At 39.7% G+C, this 20,686-nt stretch overlaps 1 protein-coding gene across 1 annotated transcript; it reads left to right on the top strand.

Moving 5' to 3' along the window:
* Positions 1 to 1,417: 1,417 nt before the first annotated feature.
* On the top strand, positions 1,418 to 11,072 carry LOC122004695 (receptor-like protein EIX1). The gene is made up of 3 exons (XM_042559542.1): positions 1,418 to 4,141; positions 5,186 to 5,261; positions 10,756 to 11,072. The coding sequence occupies exons 1-3, from the start codon at positions 1,418 to 1,420 to the stop codon at positions 11,070 to 11,072; spliced, it is 3,117 nt and encodes a 1,038-aa protein (XP_042415476.1).
* Positions 11,073 to 20,686: the final 9,614 nt, after the last annotated feature.

Raw genomic sequence — 20,686 nt, 5'->3', positions numbered from 1 at the left:
ATACGTGATTTTTTATTAAATTCGGTTTTAAATTTCTTTTCAAATATTATATTTTTATTAAAATAAAAGAATTAATAATTCCGTGATGAATCTATCTCTATTTATGCCGACTGTCCGATCCCTCGGATTCAACCGAACTTTCTGCAAGATATCTAGTCATCCCGTTGATCTATCTGAACTTCGCACTAGCTATTCGGTCCTGCAGACCTAGTTGAATTTCAGCATGGTGTCCGGTCCTTTGAACTTGTCAATTCCTACACACTTGATAATGCAATTAGATCGCAAAGCACCTAACTTAATTCACTTGTCATTCATCAAAATTTGAGTTAGACTATTAGTACAAACTACACCAACAATTACTATGGAGGTTTTATGAAAAAATATGGAACTGCCACATCAGCGACCCACCTAGAGCCGGTCCTACAAATATAGAGGGATGTAAATGCAGATACACAGCTGAAAGTGCATAGTCGAGATGCTAACATCAGGTAATGACACCTTGAGGATCGAACTCTGAAACTCGTAGCCACGAAACCATGCACCCCCAACTGTCCTACGCCCTGGAGACTATTACGAAGACTACATGAGATATTATAAAAAGAGATCCTCTCTGTTGGTAAGATACATTATACACACTCATACGCTTATATACGTATCTACTGCGATTCTATTATTATTCATCATCTTCTTTAACTATTTTTTTTTATTTAAGTAACAGAATGTCTGTGTCAAAAATTCTCTTTCTAATTCCCATTCTAATATTTTTATTGACTCTCTATGTGATTTGTATAGACCCACGATTTCTAACTCCAAGTTTACTCAGCCATATTCTTTGCATTTGTAATCTTTGTACAGTCAACATCAAAGTCACCTCGACTCTATGTGTCCGGTACTCCGTTCTCTCCGATTTAGATAGGATAATATATCAAATTCAACTCTCACCCAAGTCCTCTTCAATTAGTCTCAACTCTCAATCTCTCAATCTCATTTGTCTCTTTCTGCCGCGTCACCGACTCCTATGTGCCTCAATATTATTCGTTCTTCACTTGTCTAATCGTCAATGTTGGCGTTTCACGAGCTGAAACTAATTAATTTCCACATAAGATGCCGACCGGAAATTCGTTGGCCGCTTATTGCTGAGAGATGAATGGTAATTTTTAATCTTCTCGGAACGGTGCGATTCTTAATATTATCATATAAAATCTTATGATTAAAATTCGATCGTTTAAGCTTCTATTTCTTATGATTTATCTCTTCATGATGGACCTAAGGATTAATTGATGGAAATATTGAGACGAGCGAATCATTTTTTTACCACGTGAATGACAATTTCTAGAGAGCACAGCATGCAATTGGATTCTTGCAAATAAATACTTGGCCATTGCCATTGCATTTCTGCAAACCAACACTGAAGATTATGCCAGAGGCCTGGAGAAGCAGACTCCGTTTCCATGAGCCATGGCCACCGCACCACCCCCACCACTGCTACAATCTTTATCTTGTCAGGCTCTTCTGGCTCATCATCCTGGCCTTCTTTTTTATGGAGGTAGCTGGAGTAGAAGGGAGAGTGAGCAGCAAGGGATGCTTGCAGAGGGAGAGGGATGCTCTCTTGCTTTTCAAATCCGCCATCAAAGATCCTTCCGCCCGCTTGTCTTCATGGCATGCCCAAGTAGACTGCTGCGCATGGACTGGAGTGGTCTGCCACAACAGAACAGGCAGCATACGAGTAGCCGAGCTCAACCTTCAAAATCCAAATGCCTACCAATACCAACTGAATGAGTCGGACACTGCTTTGAGGGGTGAGCTGCTGCATCCTTCATTATTGTCTTTAACTCATCTGCACACCTTAAATCTAAGTTTTAATGACTTTGATGGCACCCAAATTCCACCACTCATTGGTTCTCTCCACAAACTACTCCATCTTGATCTTTCATTCTCCAACTTCAGTGGAACCATTCCCCCTCGTCTCGGAAACTTAACTAATCTACTTTATCTTGATCTCAGGTCATATAATTATCCTTATTCTGTTACACTTGTCCATAGCCTTGACTGGCTCTCCGGCCTTTCTTCTTTGATTTATCTAGACATGTCCTATATGAATCTCAGCATTGCTTCCCATAATTTGATATCTGCAGTCAACATGTTACCTTCCCTACAACAATTAAATGTAGCTGGTTGTGGAATTAATAATATCCCTCTTTCTCTTAGTTTCCATCTCAACCTCACTTCTCTCACAACTCTTGATCTTAGTGAAAACTTCTTCAACTCTTCTTTTCCCAACTGGTTGTGGAATCTCACGAGCCTCTCGTCTCTTACACTTTCAATGTGTGAAATTCGAGGAATGTTGCCTATTGAAATTGGAAACTTAATTAGCCTCACACATCTTGATCTTGATTGGAATTTGCTCTCTGGTCCCCTACCTGATACGTTATGGAAATTGAAGCATCTAACATACCTCCTCCTGGGCTTTAATTTCCTTGGAAATTCTTTACCAATGGGGATTATGAATCTATCAAGCTTATCAACACTGTTCCTTGATAATTGTTCACTAACTGGTCCAATACCCAGTGAATTAGGAAATTTAACTACTTTAAATACATTATCTCTTGAATCCAATTTACTTTCTGGATTAATACCACATGAGATTGGGAAACTAGTCAACTTAGAGTATCTTGACCTCTCTATTAATTCCTTTGAGGGTGATATTACTGAGTTTCACCTTTCCAACCTAACCAAATTAAACACCTTGTTCTTGTCTGGTATTACCATAGCAATAGACCACAATTGGAACCCTCCTTTTCAATTACAAGTCATTAGACTTGGTTCTTGTAAATTAGGTCCTAGATTACCTACATGGCTTCGTTCGCAAAAATCCATCATGGCTATTGTTTTGCACAATACAAGTATAGAGGACAACTTACCTGAATGGTTTTGGAACTCTCTTTCTATCGTTGTATTTTTAGATCTCTCCCATAATAAAATTAGTGGTACTTTGCCAGCATCCTTGGAGAATTTAACTAAACTATCTTATCTATATCTTCATTCAAATTTACTTGAAGGTCCAATTCCTCATCTTCCACCCAACTTACTATTTCTAGACCTTTCTCTTAATGCTTTTTCAGGACCACTATCACCAACCTTATTCACACCAAATTTATATTGTTTGTTACTATCACATAATCACATCATTGGAAGCATACCATCCAATGTATGCAATTGTCATAGTCTTGAACGCCTCGACTTATCAAACAACAAACTTTCTGGAGAAATTCCTCAATGTTGGCAAGAGGGAACACGTCTTCAACGTATTCTTTTGGCAAGCAACATGCTCTTCGGAAAAATTCCAAGCTCTCTTGGCAACTTGATGGAACTAGTGTTTTTGCACTTGAATAATAATAGTCTGATAGGGCATCTTCCATCCTCACTGCAAAATTGTAAACAGTTAGTGATTGTTGATTTCGGTGACAACAAATTATCTGGAAAAATACCTCTATGGATTGGGCAAAGTTGGCAACAATTACGCATTCTTCGATTGAGCTCAAATATATTTCATGGCAATATTGATCCACAACTTGGGCATTTGAGGTATCTACAAATCATCGACCTTGCAAATAACACATTATCAGGATCAATACCACATCCGTTTGGAAATTTTAGTACAATGGTTTCGACATCAGCAAAGCAACTTCCGAATCCGGGCAATATTTCAGGGGCATTTATAGAAGATCTTTCTGATGAGGAAATGGAGAGCATAACTTTAGTTACAAAAGGAGACAAACTTACTTTTTCATCGATTTTGTATCTTGTGAAGAGCATAGACCTTTCAAAAAATGATTTGACGGATGAGATTCCTGAAGAATTAGGACACCTTGTTGAACTCAACACTTTGAATTTATCAAGAAACCACTTCAAAGGAAAAATTCCTGATAGTATTGGTAGAATGAGTTCTTTGGAAACATTAGATTTATCCTTCAATAATTTATCAGGTGATATTCCTCAAGGTTTGTCACAACTAAATGCTCTGAATCATTTGAATTTGTCTTATAACAACCTATCTGGAAACATTCCCTCCGGGAATCAACTTCAAACGTTAGATGATGCATCCATTTATATTGGTAATCTTTATCTTTGTGGAGACTTGGTAAATAAAAGTTACTTTCATGAGAACAAAACCAATGCAACAAGCGAGGAGCATGCAATGTTATCATCAATGTTATCAATCTATCTAAGTAGTACACTTGGATATTTTGTTGGATTGTGGAGTGTGTTTATCCTTTTATTATTTATGACAAAATGGAGGTACTGTTACTTTCAGAAAGTCGATGGCATTGCTGATAAAATTTATGTGATGATCAAGATAAGATTTAATAGAACAGACATGAGTGGTTAGTTTTTTTCAGAAATAAAGTTTAAGATGCATGTAATTATGAGTAGTTTTCATACTAGAATTGTGAGCTTTTATTGTAAGTGTGCTTTTAGTAAGCATATTCTTGTGATATTTTGCAAATGAAACAATATTATGATTGTGCTTTTAGTGTAATCTATGACACAAAGAATGCACTTATTTTATTTCATTTTATGAAAATTATTATATTCCTCTCTACAATACAGTATTGGAATTCCTAATAGTAGATGAAAATGAGATTGAAAATTACTCATATATACAAGTGTGGAATCATTTGTAGTAAGTGTGATTAAGATTATGATGGTTTAAGTGCACATTGTGTGATTAATTCTTAGTTGACAGATTTATTGATTATTATTTCAACTTAACAAACTTTAAATTGATAAATTTTAAAATTAAAATAAAATTTTCCACTCCATAGTTACAACTAAAAGAAGTTTTATGGATATTTTAAAACTTATGAGAATCTTAAAAGGAAAGTGACTAAATTAATAGATCAGCTAGAGTTACAAAAAAAAAATTTATGTAAAAAGTAAATGTAATATATAATTTATCAAATTTAGAAATTGAATGATCAATTGAAAAACTATAAGGGTAAAATAAAACTTTCTTCCTAATAAACTCACTTCTATCCAAAAAAAATTGTAAGAGATTTTAATAACACTTGTTATAAATTTACTTCCACGCCATTATATTTGGAATTGAAATAAAATTTTAAAAAACTAAGCAAAGTAGAGTTGGAAAACGTATAGGTGATATCGCTCATTTCGAGTGATCCAGTATTATGGTGGTAAAAAGATGAATATGTTCGCCCTCAGCGTCCCCGTCAACCCGTCTCAGGATCAATACGGAGGAGGTAAATCACAAGTGGCTATTAGTCTTTGGAATAGTGATTAACACATAAGAGAGGTATTTACCTCGGCTTTGTTGAGATTCAAACTTCAGGTCTCATGGTGGCAATACCTCATATGCTAGCCATTAGACCGTCCCGAGAGCATGTGCTAGCCACTAGACCATCCCGAGTGATTCAGTATTATTGATCTATAGTAAAAGGGACATTTTTACTCTACCATAACAGCCATTTATATGAAAAAAAATTAGATATCTGTATCCACTAAGAATTAACTTAAATCTATTAGGGTAAATACTCATATATCGATCGTATTAACCGTGGGAACTAGAAAATGTGCAAAAGAAACTTATGTAGCTAGAAAATTTTGAAAATAAAAAGAAATTGTTATGACAAAATTTAAAATAAAAAAAAACTAAAAATTAAAAGTTTTTACAGAAATAAAAATATTAAAATGTAAAATATAGCATAAATTTAAAGGTAAAATGAGATATTACGAAGAAATAGAATTTTTAAGGCCGATAATAAATATTAGCAAACATGTTGCATAACAATGAAAAAATATATATTGATACGGTACATGATCGGGAGTCAAGCCCTCAAGGTAGTTAGAGGTCAAGTCCATGAGGTAGTCAAAAGTCAAGCTCACGTGACGATCAGAAGTCAAACCTACATAATAGTCAAAAGTCTGCCTACGTGGCAGTCAAAAGTCCCGCTTATGTGGAGGACAAGGGTTCAGATTACAGGATGACCCAGGGGGGGCATAAGCAGCATTCAGGGGTCGGGTCTGCATGGCAAATAAGAGTTCGGACTGACCGGGACGCACCGGTCAGAAAATACATGGACTGAAGCGAATAGGTCGAGATATGCAAACCAAGGATACAGGTCAAGACTTATAGCCTTGCGGCACAGGATGGAGGGACCAAAGCGTACAGATCGGGATATACAAACCAAGAATATAAGTCAAGACTTATAGCCTTACGGAACAGGACGCATGGACTAAAGCGTACAGGTCAGGATATGCAAACCAAGGATATAAGTCAAGACTTATAGCCTTACGGCACAAGACGCAGGGACCAAAGCGTACAGGTCGGGATGTGCCAACCAAGGATACAGGTCAAGACCTATAGCCTTGCAGTACGGGGCAGTATGGGACACATGGACCAAAGCGTACAGGTCGGGATGTGCGAACCAAGAATACAGGTCAGGACTTATAGTCTTGCAGTACAGGATGTTGGATCGTGAAGAATCGATAGAGGAGGGTGAATATTGATAAACGTTCGAAAAGAGTAAACGCAACGGAAAAGTAAGGTAGAAACGAGCAAGGCTAACACAGGTTCTTTTTACTTGGTTCGGAGCCTATGTTGACTCCTACTCCAAGGCCCGCACTCGTCGAGTGCTTTCGTTGGGCAATCCACTAGCAATTCGAACAATTGATTACAAGAATTAAGTACAGAAAAACTAGAAATAAAATACCGACAAATATAAAACAATTGGAAAGGAACAGAGTTTTGTCGGAGTAGTGTCGCAGGAGCGCAGGAGAGCAGATCGTCAATTCTGAGTTGTGTGTTGAGCTCCGCCATTGACCCTCCTTTTATAGGATGCTCGGGGCGCCTGGATCCCTTCCGGGCGCCCTGGTGTGACGTAGCAGTCCCAACCAGCGAGCTCCAGGTGTCGACGCCGCGATCAGGATAAAGTTTGCCTCCGGGCGCCCGGACCACCTTTCTCCAGAAAGTCCTTCTCCTGCAAGACAAGGTTAGTTCGAGGCAAATATATAATGTATATCCTACAAAACAACATATTAGCACAGTTTATAAATTCAACATGAAGAGTATGACTTAGATTCCGTCTCTCCGAGATCGGAATCTAGTCAAGATCTCAACTTAGAGTTCCGAAATGGTTCTAAGTCGGATCGGCGCCTAAGTTCCCTTCCCGGAACGCGTCCTCATAGTCACTCCCATCCAGTGACTTACCTTTACTCACCTGTCAGACATCCGGTCAGCCCTTCGACCCGTCTGGACTTCTTGCCAGCTATCCGGTCAGCCCGTCGACATAGCTGGACTTCATGCCAAGCGTCAGGTCAGCCCGTCGACCCGCTTGGACTTCGTGCCAAGCGTTCGATCAGCCCGTCGATCCGCTTGGGCTTCGTGCCAGACATCTGGTCAGCCCGTCGACCTGTCTGGACTTCGCTTGCACACTCGATCAGAGTGTTAGACAACGACAAACCTAACTTAACCTAATTTGTCATTCATCAAAACCTGAGTTAGACCGTTAGTGCTAATCGCACCAACACAGGACACGTGGACCAAAGCGTACAGGTAGGGATCGTCCAAAGCGTACAGGTTGGGATGCGCGATCCAAGGATACAGGTCGGGACGTCTAGCCTTGCGGCATAGGACACAGGGACCAAAGCGTACAGGTCGGGATATGCCAACCAAGGATACAGGACAGGGCTTATAGCCTTACGGCACAGGACGCAGAGACCAAAGCGTACAGGTCGGGATGTGCCAACCAAGGATACAGGTCAGGACTTATAGCCTTGCAGTACAGGACATAGGGACCAAAGCGTACAGGTCGGGATATGCCAACCAAGGATACAGATCAGGACTTCTAGCCTTGCGGCACAAAACGTAGACTAAGGCGTACAAGTCTGGACAGACGGAATCAAACTAAGGCGTACAGGTCGGGACAGATGGAATCGAGCTAAGGCGTACAGGTCGGGACAGACGGAATCAGACTAAGACGTACAGGTCGGGACAGATGGGATCGGGCTAAGGCATACAGGTCGGGATAGACGAAATTGGACGGAGGCGTACAGGTCGAGATGCAGGATAAGCGGAACCAAACTAAGGTATACAGGTCACGATACAAGGTAAGGCAGGTCAAGAGTTCACAAGACAGGACACGCAGGACAGGGCTGGATGTACAGATCTGGATTTGTGAAGCGACAAACGCATGTTAGGAAATATTGGTCCACATCCCACAGATCGAAGTCAGCGGGCATAGGGACCCAGTCCAGGGTTAACAGGATGGGGCAAGCATACACTACACGACAAACAAGTCAAGGAATCGTAACAACCTGTCAAGGAATAATCACTGCCTGTCAGAGAATATGCTAACGGTCTAGTGCTCATCGCCAGTTGATTCCTTCCTAGACCTATAGGAGGACGCCACGTGTCATTCGCCGCCAGACAAAGCCTGACATCCGACATTCCCTGACATCCGTCAGACTCCAGAAGCACTCATTGCAGTATAAAAAGGGAACTTTGTCCCTTACGCAGGTACACTCACTCGTCTTTTCTCACTCATCTTTTACTTTTCGTCATTTTCTCAGTATTTCTGGGGAAAAAGTACCTGACTTAAGCGTCGGAGGACCTGACCCGGGGACTTTTTCCCTAGTTCTAAGTCTCTAACATGAGGGTGGCTCGTCTGAGTGTGTGCAGGACTCTCGTCTCGTCATCTCATCATCATCCCCTGTCATCCACCCGTGGGCACCCTTTCGGCAGGTGCCAGATCGACCAGGCTTCGCAACGACTTTCTGTCAACCCCGAGGATAGCGCAGCCCGTCTCTGTCCGACTCAACTTTCTGACGGAATCATATATTATATCAATTGAGAAACTTTCAAAAGAGGTGAAGTTTTAAGGTGAAATGAAAACTATAAAATATATAAGGTAAGTCACATTTTCGTTAAAGATAAGAATGCAACAAAACTAATCTAAACTGTAAACTTTAAAATATAAATATAGCGGCCACAACTAACCCAAATAAGAGCATAATTAAATTACAATTATAAAATCTTGAGTTGCAAATTATAATGCTACCACAATTAATTTTAACTGAGGTTGATTTTTAAAAAATAGTTTTTAATATTTCATAATAAAAAATAATCATGTGCCATTTGCTTTTATAGAAGAACTATAATGAGCTTATAAAGAGTGAAAAATGTGAATTATAAGAAATGTGAATCATATCCTTAGGTAACTTGAAGGTACATTTAGCCAGTAAATTTTATAATAAATTTATGTGGCAATTAAAATAAGATTAAATAAAGCGTAAAACACCTTTAACCCTATGTGTTTTCAATCCAGTAATATTTTTACCCTCCTATGTTTCAAGAGGTAGTGATTCGATGACTAAGTAGGGGTTTCAAGAGGCAGTGATCCGATGATATGTTAGACACTATACTCTTTAACGTTAAGAGATGACTCGGCATTCTGTTTGCTACTGCAGAAAGTAATTGATGTCGTGATGTCGTGATAAGGGAGGGTTCGTCTTGTATGAGTCAACTATCTAGATGGAGGTCAAAATCAAGGTGATCAATATCAGAATGTCAAAGGATTCACCTACAAAGGTCGAGCGGAGGTCAACCACAAGGGCCAGTCAAGCAGACAATGTTCGATCGGCAACGGGCTTGCCGGAGCTGACCACCCGGCTAGCTCGGAGCAGTATGGTAAGATCACCAGATGCTCGATACGGAGCGGCAGAACACCAGAAGACCGGAGAGCTTGTCCGATCGGGAGGCGATAACCTACTATACCCAATCACCGTATAGAAGAACAGTCGAGGCCGACCAAGTGGGGGAGTACTAGGTCGAGCAGTTATCTCGCTCGACCGATCAGTGGGATCGCTGACCTATTTCGAGATATCCTTTTGGGAGATAGTGCTGCTGACACTGAGTATGGTCAACAGGTAGATTGTACGACAATAAATTGGAAGACGTGCCCACAGCCAGTTGGAGAACGTGTCCATGACCACGTGTCCAGGAGGATGAAACCAAAGATGGAGGACACTGGATGACTCGCCACGGTTACTTTAACAAAGGAGGAGCTGGATGCGCTGATACAAGCCCGAGCGGCAAAAATAGCAGAGCAACAACAACAATAGATGTTGGTTGATCGCCATGTACAGGAACCCGCGGCCTCAACAACGGGTCATCCAGTCGGATATAGAGACCGATCGGATCATGAATTCATTCAGGGACAGAGTAAGAAGCCGACCGGCACATATGGAGACGCGCCCCACGTGCCGATACCCTTCCATCGAGCACTGTTCCACACTTCAGCAGAGGAGCTAGGCCGAGTGGATAAGGAACGAGGATCCTCGTCGGACGACACGTCCGTTTAGGACGCACGTAAAGGGAAAGCGCCAAGGAATAATGATTTGCTCGAGCGGATCAATCAACAGTTTTCTCAGAGAATTTTGGATGACCCTCTGCCAAAGCACTACACCCCGTGGATGATCGGTGAGTATAATAGAACGACCGATCCGAACGACCACCTAGCCCAGTTTGATAACGCGGCCACACTTCATCAGTACACTGACAGGGTGAAGTGTCGAGTCTTCCTCACTACACTTTTTGGGTCAGCGCAGCGCTGGTTCAGACTAATGCCGATCGGCTCATTCATAGCTTCAAAGACTTTCGAGCGATATTCTTACACCACTTCGCGAGCAGCCACCGCTACCAAAAGACAATCGTTAACCTATTTTCCTTGAAACAAGGGCCCAAGGAGGCACTGTGGACCTACATCAAGCGCTTCAACCAGGTAGTCATGGATATTCTATCAGTCTCCTCAGAAATATTGGTGAATGTCTTCGCCCATGAGCTGACTAAAGGAGAGTTCTTCCGCTCACTCATCCAAAGGCCGCCGAACGACGTCGACCACCTGCTTAGGAAGGCCACAGTGTACATAAATGTGGAAGAGGCCCAAGCAGAAAGAAAAAAGGAGGTGTCGATCGAGCCCGCAGGAGCGCCTGAACGGCGACCACCTAGTAGCCATCAGCCACCCAAGGGGCTCCGAGCGGGACGTGAACAGTAACACCAGGAGCCCAGAACGTAGGTCGTACAGCATGTGGTAGCCAATCACTCAAAGGCGGCAAAGGGAAATGTATGGACGTCAATGTTTTGCCCATTCCATCAGTCGGCAACGCACACACGTGTGATTGCTACAATTTGATGCCAATTGTGAGCCGACGAGCGCCCCAAGGATATCACCATCGATCACCATCACCCGATCAGCATAATAGGCGCTGATTAGTAGGGTGACGAGATGACGATTGAATGGCATTTGAACGACATCATTATCAGCCTCAAAAGAGAAACAGCACAAGTTCTGCCCGAGCTTTTGCAAAGCGGACTAGGACCTTGGCTCGGGAGGAGGAAAGTCAAAACAATGTCGCTCGAGGAGAGATTGGAATGATTGCTGGTGGGCTAACCGGCGGTGACTCAAACCGAGTGAGGAAGTCGCATGTCCGGTGCCTAGAAATACATGTTGTCAAATGCAACAAGGAAAAAGCTGAGGGGCCTGAGATCAGTTTTGGCCCTAGAGACCTAGAGGGAGTGGAGATCCCTCACGACAACGTCCTAATTATCTGAGTGGTAATAGCTAATTATAATATTTATCGAACCTTTGTCGATACAGGAAACTCGGTGAATGTTATATTCAAGAAGGCATTCAACCAATTGCAAATTAACTGGTGTGAGTTACAACCAATGATGACCCCACTCTACGGGTTCACAAGCAATGAAATATTATCGATCGCCCAAATTCGGCTAGTCATATCGCTCGGAGAGGAGCCGCTCAATAGGACAAGTACCACAAACATCATTGTGGTGGACACGTCGTCCACCTACAATATCATATTGGATTGACCTGCCCTTAACGAGTTTCGAGTGGTGTTGTCCACTTTTTGCCAAAAGATCAAGTTTTCTGTGGACAACAAGGTGGGTGAAGTAAAAGGCGATCAGCTGGCCGCTCGGCGATGCTACGTCGAGATTATCAAGTTCGAAGTAAGAGCCATGAGGAAGGCCCCTCGCTTGGAAGTGAATGCCATCAAGGAAGAACCTCCCGTGCTGGTCTACGAGGAAAAGGAGGAAGTCTAGATTCATCCCAGCCAATCAGAGCCCACCACCTTTATCGCTGTCGATCTGACAGAGGAGAAGAAGGTAGAGCTGGTCACCTACTTTTGGCGAAATCACGATGTGTTCGCCTGGTCGACCCACGAGCTTCCGGGCATCTCACTGAGTGTAACTCAGCATGAGCTTCACGTCCGACCAGACGCTGGGCTTGTGAGACATAAGAAGAGAGACTTCAGTGCAGAGCAGAACCATATCATCCAAGCAAAGATGAAAAACTGCTAGAAGCTGGTCACATCCGTAAGGTTTAGTTTCCAAGCTGGCTTACCAACGTCGTGCTAGTCTCCAAGTCGGACAATAAATAACGAGTCTACATCGACTTTCCTGGCCTAAACAAAGCTTGCCTGAAAGACTTCTATCCCCTGCTTAGGATAGACCAGATGGTGGACTCCATGGTGGGTTGCGAGCTGATCTGCATGGTCAACGCATATTAAGGTTACCACTAAGTGTCGCTTGCTCATGAGGATCAAGAGAAGGTCAACTTCATCACTGCCACAGTCACCTAAGTCGGATCCGAAATGGATCTAAGTCGGATCGACGCCTAATGTTCCCTTCTCGGGAACACGTCCTCACAGTCACTCCCCTCCAGTGACTTACCTTCACTTACCTGTCAGATGTCCGATCTGCCCTTCGACCAGTCTGGACTTCGTGCCAGCTATCCGGTCAGCCCATCGACCTAGCTGGACTTCGTGTCAAATGTCCGGTCTGTTAGTTAGAGCCCTAGAGTCAATCATATGATGATTGTTGTATGGACTTATTGTATCATATTCCTATGTATATAAAGATATTTCTTTTTGGTTATTATACTTACTTGTATTGGTGTCAAATAACTGAATATAATAATGTCCTTGAGTATAAGGTTCTTATCTATATCATCGATTGGTTGAATCGATAGTGAGATGATATAGAGAATACTACTCTTAATCATTCCTAGTCAAGTATTAACATTCAGGGACAATGTTAATGCGATGAGACTAGTATGTAGGTCAACTCGATAACTTGATCTCACAAGTCATGGATATAGAGATATCAAGTTGACACATGGGTATGCATTGGAGAATGTATACTAAATGACCCGCCATGAGAAAGTATCATGTATTGTTATATGAGTGTCATATACTTTCTCATGTGACTATTAGTATGACTACTAGTCCTTGGACTTGAAGTCACCATGGTTCCCTACATAAGGAGTTGCATACTCTGGCTTCGTCAAACGTCACCCATAACTGGGTGGACTATAAAGACAATTACTGGATATGTAACAAATTATGTGGAGGGATGTGAGTGATGTAGATGGGATCTATCCCTGCTATATGACGGGAGTGATATCATTATTCTTGATAGAGTGAGACCACTAAGTGCATGGTCATGCCCAAATGAGTCAATATGAGATATTGAACTCATTTAATTAGAGTGAGTCTACTTGGAGTTCAAGATTTAGATTGATTAGAGGATGACACGGTCTATGTCTCACATTGATCAATCTAGATGTCAAGGATAGAAGGACATTGTTATATATTGTGAAGAGTCACAATTAGTAGTCACAAGATGATGTTGGATCTCAACATTCTTGTAACTTGGGTAGTAATGATGTGTTGCTAGATACCGCTCATTACTTATGCTTCTAAATGAGTTTAGGAGCATTAACAATGTTACAAGAACCTATAGGGTCACACATAAAGGGCAATTAGATGGAGATTTGGTTCATATGATGAATTAAGAGGATTAGGTTCATGTAATGAACCAAATTGGATTAAGAGTAATTCAAATTAGATTAATTGAGTAAGACTCGATTGAATTAGACTTGAGTTAGACTCAAGTGAGGCTAGACTTGAGTTAGACTCAAGTGAGACTTAATGATGATATTCATTGAATTTTGAATTCAATGATAAATGGAATTCAATTTGAATTTAAGATTCAAATTTCGAATGAGTTTCAAAATGGTCATTTAATGAAGAATGAATATTCATTAAATATTCATTAAGGCTCATTAATGAGGCTCATTAATGGTGTTAATGAGCATTAAGTATTTTCATTAGATGAAAATATTTAAGTCATTTTTTACTCTTATTTTCCATAATCGATCATTATTATTCCTCCATGCTTCTTCTTCTCTCCCTCTCCTCCTCCTTGGCCGAACCCCTAAAAGAGTGCTCGCACACTCTAAGGTTTCTTCTCCACCTAATTGTTCGTGTGGATACACATAGAGGGGTGTTCACTTGACACCCTTGAGATCCGGCATCTTCTTGGACGAGCGGGATAAGCGAAGGGCTTCGCATCAAAGGTATAAACTTCTAAACATGTAGATCTAAAGTAGATCTAAGATTAGAAAACATGTACATGAAAAATTTAATATTCGCACGGATCCGGTGGCATGGGATTTCGGGGTTTTCGCAACGCAAAAAGCGGTTTTTGCGGCCCGAAAGACCCAATAGTGGTATCAGAGCCACGTGCGAACATGTACTTGTTTTTATTTTAATTTTTATGAAAAATTATAGATCTGTATGTTTCTGTAAATTTACAATTTTTATGTATTTTATGGGTATTTTTCTCGTAGAAGCGAAACAACAAGTGTTTGAACACTTGTAGGCTTCGACTATCGAGAAACACCTTCCGAAACGGCAAGGTCTCACCCAAAAAGTTTTGGGACAGCAGGTCAAGGTGCTGTAAGATCATCGTAGGACACTCGTGAGACTCATATCGCGAGAAGGGGCGCTACCCCTAACCCCGCAAGGGGCGTTGTCCCGCGATCGCGCCCGAAAATCGCTAAACGGGACCGCCGAGAAATTGTAACTCATAAGATTGTAAAAATTGTAGTAAAATTGCAGAAATTTATATAAAATACATAATTTAGAATTATGTATGTATTTGTGATAGTCATGGCCCAAAAACCCCAATTGGATTGGATACATGTGTTGTAATTCATAATATGGTCTGCGTATCATTTTGTGTGTTTGTGCGTGTTGTATATGATCGCGACCTGCGCGTCGTGCCTTCCTTTATTTTATATTCCTGTTGTAAATAGTTTAGACTCAAATGTAACTCGAATTTCAAATTTGTAATGTACAAAATTGGAGCGGTGGAAGGTCCACTCGAGGAGGAGTTACGTGGAGGGTGCGAGCAACACTTGGCGGTCAAAGGGAGGAGCTTGGAGAAATTGTTGACCTTAGGTTGACCGTCCGATCTTCTCATTGGCTTGAGAAGATCGTAGTAGAGCCATGACTAATCACAATTTAATTAATTGTTTGTGTGTGTGTATGTGATGCATGTTAGAGTAGAGTAATTAATTAGTGCTTTAACGATTAGATTAGATCTAAATCGCGTATATGATGCACCACGATTAGTTTAGATCTAAATCGCGTATAACTGAACACATGGTCATCAAGTTCATATGGAAAAATATCCTATGTCGATTCGGCATCCCTCGCTGGCTTGTCTCAGATAATAGGAGGCAATTCGTCGGAAGGAGACTCAAGGAGTGGTGCGAGGGCTATGGCATTGCGCAGGCTTTCACATTAGTGGCCTATCCTCAAAGCAATGGCCAGGCGGAAATCACCAACTGGGAAATCCTTACGGGTTGTATCCATGGTATTTGTTTCAGAGGCTCCTCTTGTGGTTGCAACTCTCTTAGCCCTATGTCGTGTGTTAGTTTAATTTATGCATGCTGGACAATCTTTGTTAAAGGTAGAGGAAATTTGCTGAATTAAAAATATACTAAATCACTTTCAGATATTATTAGTGTGTGCACTTATGTGTCAAAACACTCTTATTAATTTATAGATAATTATTTCATAAAGATAAATATTTATCGTTAATTATTTACTTTTTTATACGTATATAATTAATGATAAAGTCTCACAGATTAATGAGTATATTAATCTAAAAATAGTCCTTAATCAGATAGATATCTAAAGGGGGCATGGAGATCTAAATCAACGCTGAGTGTGACTAGGTCGAGATAGACCAAGAGATGGATATTCAAGTAGTATTTGGGGGTACTTTGAGTTTAGAGGTACACATACTAGATACGACCTGATTAACCACATATTAAGCATCATTAGTCATTTCGCTTATGAATGAGTGTAATTGATTTTTTGATTTGAGACATTCATTTATTCTATGCGTAGAGTTATGTACTTTGATGTCATTAAAAGCATTCTTTAATGAGATTGTGATTAATGTATAGCAAAACGTAGAGAGAATAGTGTCGAGTCAATAGAGAATTCATCGCTCTCTTGGATTAGGAGTTAACATCCTGGTCGCTTGATTGAGATACTAGTGACTCAAAATTCCTGATCATAGGAGGAATGATTTATCATTCAAGATAAGTCTATTATATCCTTAAAAATAAGTAAAACAATTAATTTGGTGATGATGCATAATGTACCGAATTGATTGAGATGTAGGCTTAGATGAAGAGATTGAATTACATAATAATCGATTCATAATGATTTATAGTCTATGACTGATATTAATTTTATCGCATTGGGTGACTAAAAATTATTGCTAGACGGTTACCTTAGTCTGTGTATAGATTTATAATTAATTGGATTATTAATTAATTCTGAAATATCGGGAGTTAGTCAAGATCAAGATCAAATATAGATCTATTTGATCCAAAGAAGAGAGAATTCGAATAGCTATATTAATGATAATTAATGGAGAATTTGAAAAGTCATTATAATGATAAGTAATGGAGAATTCGAAGAATTATCATAATGTGATGATTAATGGAGCATATGAAGAGTCATATCTTTTCATATTCCTCGGAGGCTATAAGTAGTCATCTTTGGAAAGATTTAAGCGACAAACTTTTTCTTTGCATTTCTTCCTCGAAGTTTTCTTCGCTTTCTTCCATCAAAAGAAATCATTATTGCTTCTAAGTTTTTGTCGATCCAAGAGGCTAGCACCTAACGAATCGTGTCAAGTTCGTTATCTAGTGCGTGTGAATACCGCTAGATGAGTCACATGTGGGGCTCTTATCTGTTTATGATATTATTCACATCTATCGAGGACTTGAGGTATGTTTTTATATTATTTTGTTTAAAATTATATGTACCACGAAAAGATCCATAATTTAAAAGACAAACATGATTTAGTATATCTATTTTGTTGCTCTCCAATTCCAACAGATATATATATATCTGTTGAGATGATCTAAATTGATAATCATATACTGTCAAACAAAAAAACAGATGAGTTGCTTGGGAGACAAAAATGTCTTGTAGGACCATTCTGCCTCGTATGGCCGAGCTGCATTATAAGGCCAAGCTGCTGAGCTGCAGAGTCAATAAAGTTACCGAGTCAACTGAGCCACCGAGCTGGAGAGGATTTTCAGTGGATTATTGGATTAAACCCGATTGTGCATGTCCTATTGGATTAAATCCAATAAAGTAATCTAATTAAATCCGATATGTCTTATTAGTCCCATCAGGATGGACTAGTGGCTAGTGCATGGGATTGTCACAATGAGATCTGGAGGTCAAATCCTTGACTAGTAGTCAGGTTTCTGTCCTACCTATATACTAGTCATTGTCTGGGCTAGTAGCTCCCGTGATTTATCTTTTCCGTGTTGACCTAAGGATGAATTGACAGAGATGTTTGAGACGAACGAATCACCTTTTACCACAATGAATATTTGTCCATTGCTTCTTCGCATGATCTCCAGACTTCATAGACGACATAGAGTCGTTCCGCTATAATCAGGTTTTGTTTATTTTGCAGTCGTTAGCTTTATGTTTTATTTTGCCATAAAATCTTGATGAATTTTGTATTCATACGGATTAGAATACTATGTTTTAGCTAGATTCTTGTTTTCATGCGAAATATCAAAGTCAGATGTATCAAACAGAAAAGATAGCTATATAATGAATCGAATGACTTGCATTGTGCTGTTATATGACATCAACTTTCACAGGGTTAGATTGGGCACGGCATGCATGAGGTTAATTATTGAAGAAGATTTTAAGAATCTTAATTGTGGAGCCTGATGCACCTTCCAACATCGATCTTAATTACTATGCAGGCCACTTTCATTTCCTCCTAGCCTTCACGAGAGTTGACTGACCAGCCTTTGGATTTTCGATTAATTATATATAGCTTAATTTATCATAATCGAATTCCTCATTCTTCAATATTATATTATATTATTATTGTGTGTGAACATTTTGATGAACAATAACGTTGAATGGAGCATGAAGAAGGTTGAATATTGTGATCTCTCGCCCTGCAAAATTGGTGTTGGGCCATCCTTGTCCAAGGCATGATGCTCAAATCAATCCCGATTTAAATTACAAGGTAAACAATTAACCTTGGGCATTTATAAAGTATATAAACTTGGTTCGATCGTTAACATTATATTCTTGGACGGATTTATAGATAAATTTATTTATTTATTTATATAAAATTTAATTATAAATTTTATTTATTTTTTAACATATATATATATATATATATATATATATATATATATATATATATATAGTTGCGCGTCACGCAGGAGATCAATTAATAGTTAATATTTTAAATTAAAAAAATTAACATTTCTTTATATAAATTTTTAATACATTAATATATCCCCTCAACATATTACAATACTCAATAAATACTTAAATTAATTTTATTTTAATTTTTTTTTTAACCAAACACTATAACCTAATTGGGAAGTCTGAATCCTAGAGGTAAAATCTAAAAAAAAAATAGCTTTGATACTATAACCCAAAACCTGAACCCTGGAGGTAAAATCTAATAAAAAAATAGCTTTGATACTATAACCCAAAGCCTGAACCCTAAATAGCTTTGATACTATAACCCAAAGCATGAACCCTAGAGATAAAATCTAAAAAAAAAATAACTTTGATAGTATAACCCAAAACCTGAACCTTAGAAATAAAATCTTTAAAAAAATTAATTATTTTTTTAATTCAAAATTAAAAAAAATAACAAAACACACACATTTTAATTAAAAAATAATAATATTTCTGTATATAAGTAGCTAATACGTTACCGATATCCCCTTAACATATTACAATACTCCGTAAATACTTAAATTTATTTCATTTTTTATTTTTTTAACTAAATACTATAATCCAATTGGAAAATCTAAACCCTAGAGATAAAATCTTAAAAAAAAAATTAACTGAAAAATTATATCCCAATTAGGATGTCTGAACCCTACCAATAAAATTGTAAAAAATATATTTTATTTATTTTTTAAATCAAAATAAAAAAAATCATGATATACTGTGAGACGCACACAGTCGCGCACTGTGCGCCTCGCGCAGTATATCAAAATTATATATATATATATATATATATATATATATATATATATATATATATATATATATATACAACAAAAGCTAGGGATGTGGTGCTCCTGCTGATCGTACGTAGACTCCGATCGAACTTGCAACCACAATTACATCAGTGTCGAGCCAGGGAAGGGGTCCCAGCGTTGGCCCTCCGACATTCAAATCAATCACCGGTGATATGTGGAAGCAGCGGAGCAAAGAAACGAAGACAGTAGCGGCAACAGTAATGTGCGCATACCTCCGACGAAGCTTGGACCCCTTTTATATAGAGCTCCTGTAGCACGCGTGCACGCTTCCCAAGGCGTATACGCTTACCAAAGCTTCCCCTGAAAAGACGTGTCAATAAATTATCCCTGACACAATACTTTAATGAGCCGAGCATATCTTTGAAGTGACAGTCGAAATTTTCACCGTACGATCTTCTGTCTGACCCAGCCGCCGACTATGCCGTCTGTCGAGGGCACTGGCTCCCAAAAGGATATCTCCAGCTAACAGTGTGTCTTTCACTGGGCCGAGCGAGATAACCGCTCGGCTCGGGTCTTAACTGTTTACTCGGGTGGTGAGTCTGCTCCCTGGTCGAGCGGGATAGCCGCTCGGTCATAACCTTGCTGCTTCTGTGCGGTATGCTCGGTCATAATTCTGCTCCGCTATCGTTCTGAGTACTAATGCAAGACTGAGCGTAGTGATCGCTCAGCCTGCTTTTGCATATACTCAATGTTTGCCCCTTTGCTGAGCGTCGGGTGCTCGACATATGGCCGAGCCATGAGTGATATTGGGTCAGACCTTCTTTCTTCCGGTCGGGCGATCCACCCCGCCCGATCGGCCAATGACATAGGCACGTTGACCACCTTGACTTTAACCTTTCACCCTGACAATCACCTTCCACAGGGTAGACCCATTCTCATCACCACACCCAGGGTTGGATCCAACGGCAGGGGGCAGGGGGGGGGCATCGACGGTCACCCCCTTTGCCAGCGGTGGAACTCCTAGTATTGTGGGGTTCCACCGATGGAAATAGATGATACTGTCCCTTGTTCTGCGTAAAAATCGTTCCTCTATGCTTGAATTCCTAGATCCGTCACTATATATATATATATATATATATATATATATATATATATATATATATATATAGTTTTAAATTATTGATAATATGCTAAAAATAAAAAAGAATATAAATTTATAAATATTTAACCGAATTTAT

Source organism: Zingiber officinale, chromosome 7B (genome assembly GCF_018446385.1).
Source record: "Zingiber officinale cultivar Zhangliang chromosome 7B, Zo_v1.1, whole genome shotgun sequence".
NCBI lineage: Eukaryota > Viridiplantae > Streptophyta > Magnoliopsida > Zingiberales > Zingiberaceae > Zingiber > Zingiber officinale.
Note: the sequence above shows the minus strand (reverse complement) of the source record. Positions and strands in the feature narration are given on the sequence as shown.

Excerpts from the sequence above, each read along its gene's own strand:
- LOC122004695 (XM_042559542.1), top strand. The coding sequence starts at position 1,418 with ATGCCAGAGGCCTGGAGAAGCAGACTCCGTTTCCATGAGCCATGGCCA. Across the intron at positions 4,142-5,185 it reads TTTATCTTTGTGGAGACTTG|TATTATGGTGGTAAAAAGAT; the intron begins GTAAATAAAAGT and ends CGAGTGATCCAG. Across the intron at positions 5,262-10,755 it reads TCAGGATCAATACGGAGGAG|GGCCCAAGGAGGCACTGTGG; the intron begins GTAAATCACAAG and ends CCTTGAAACAAG.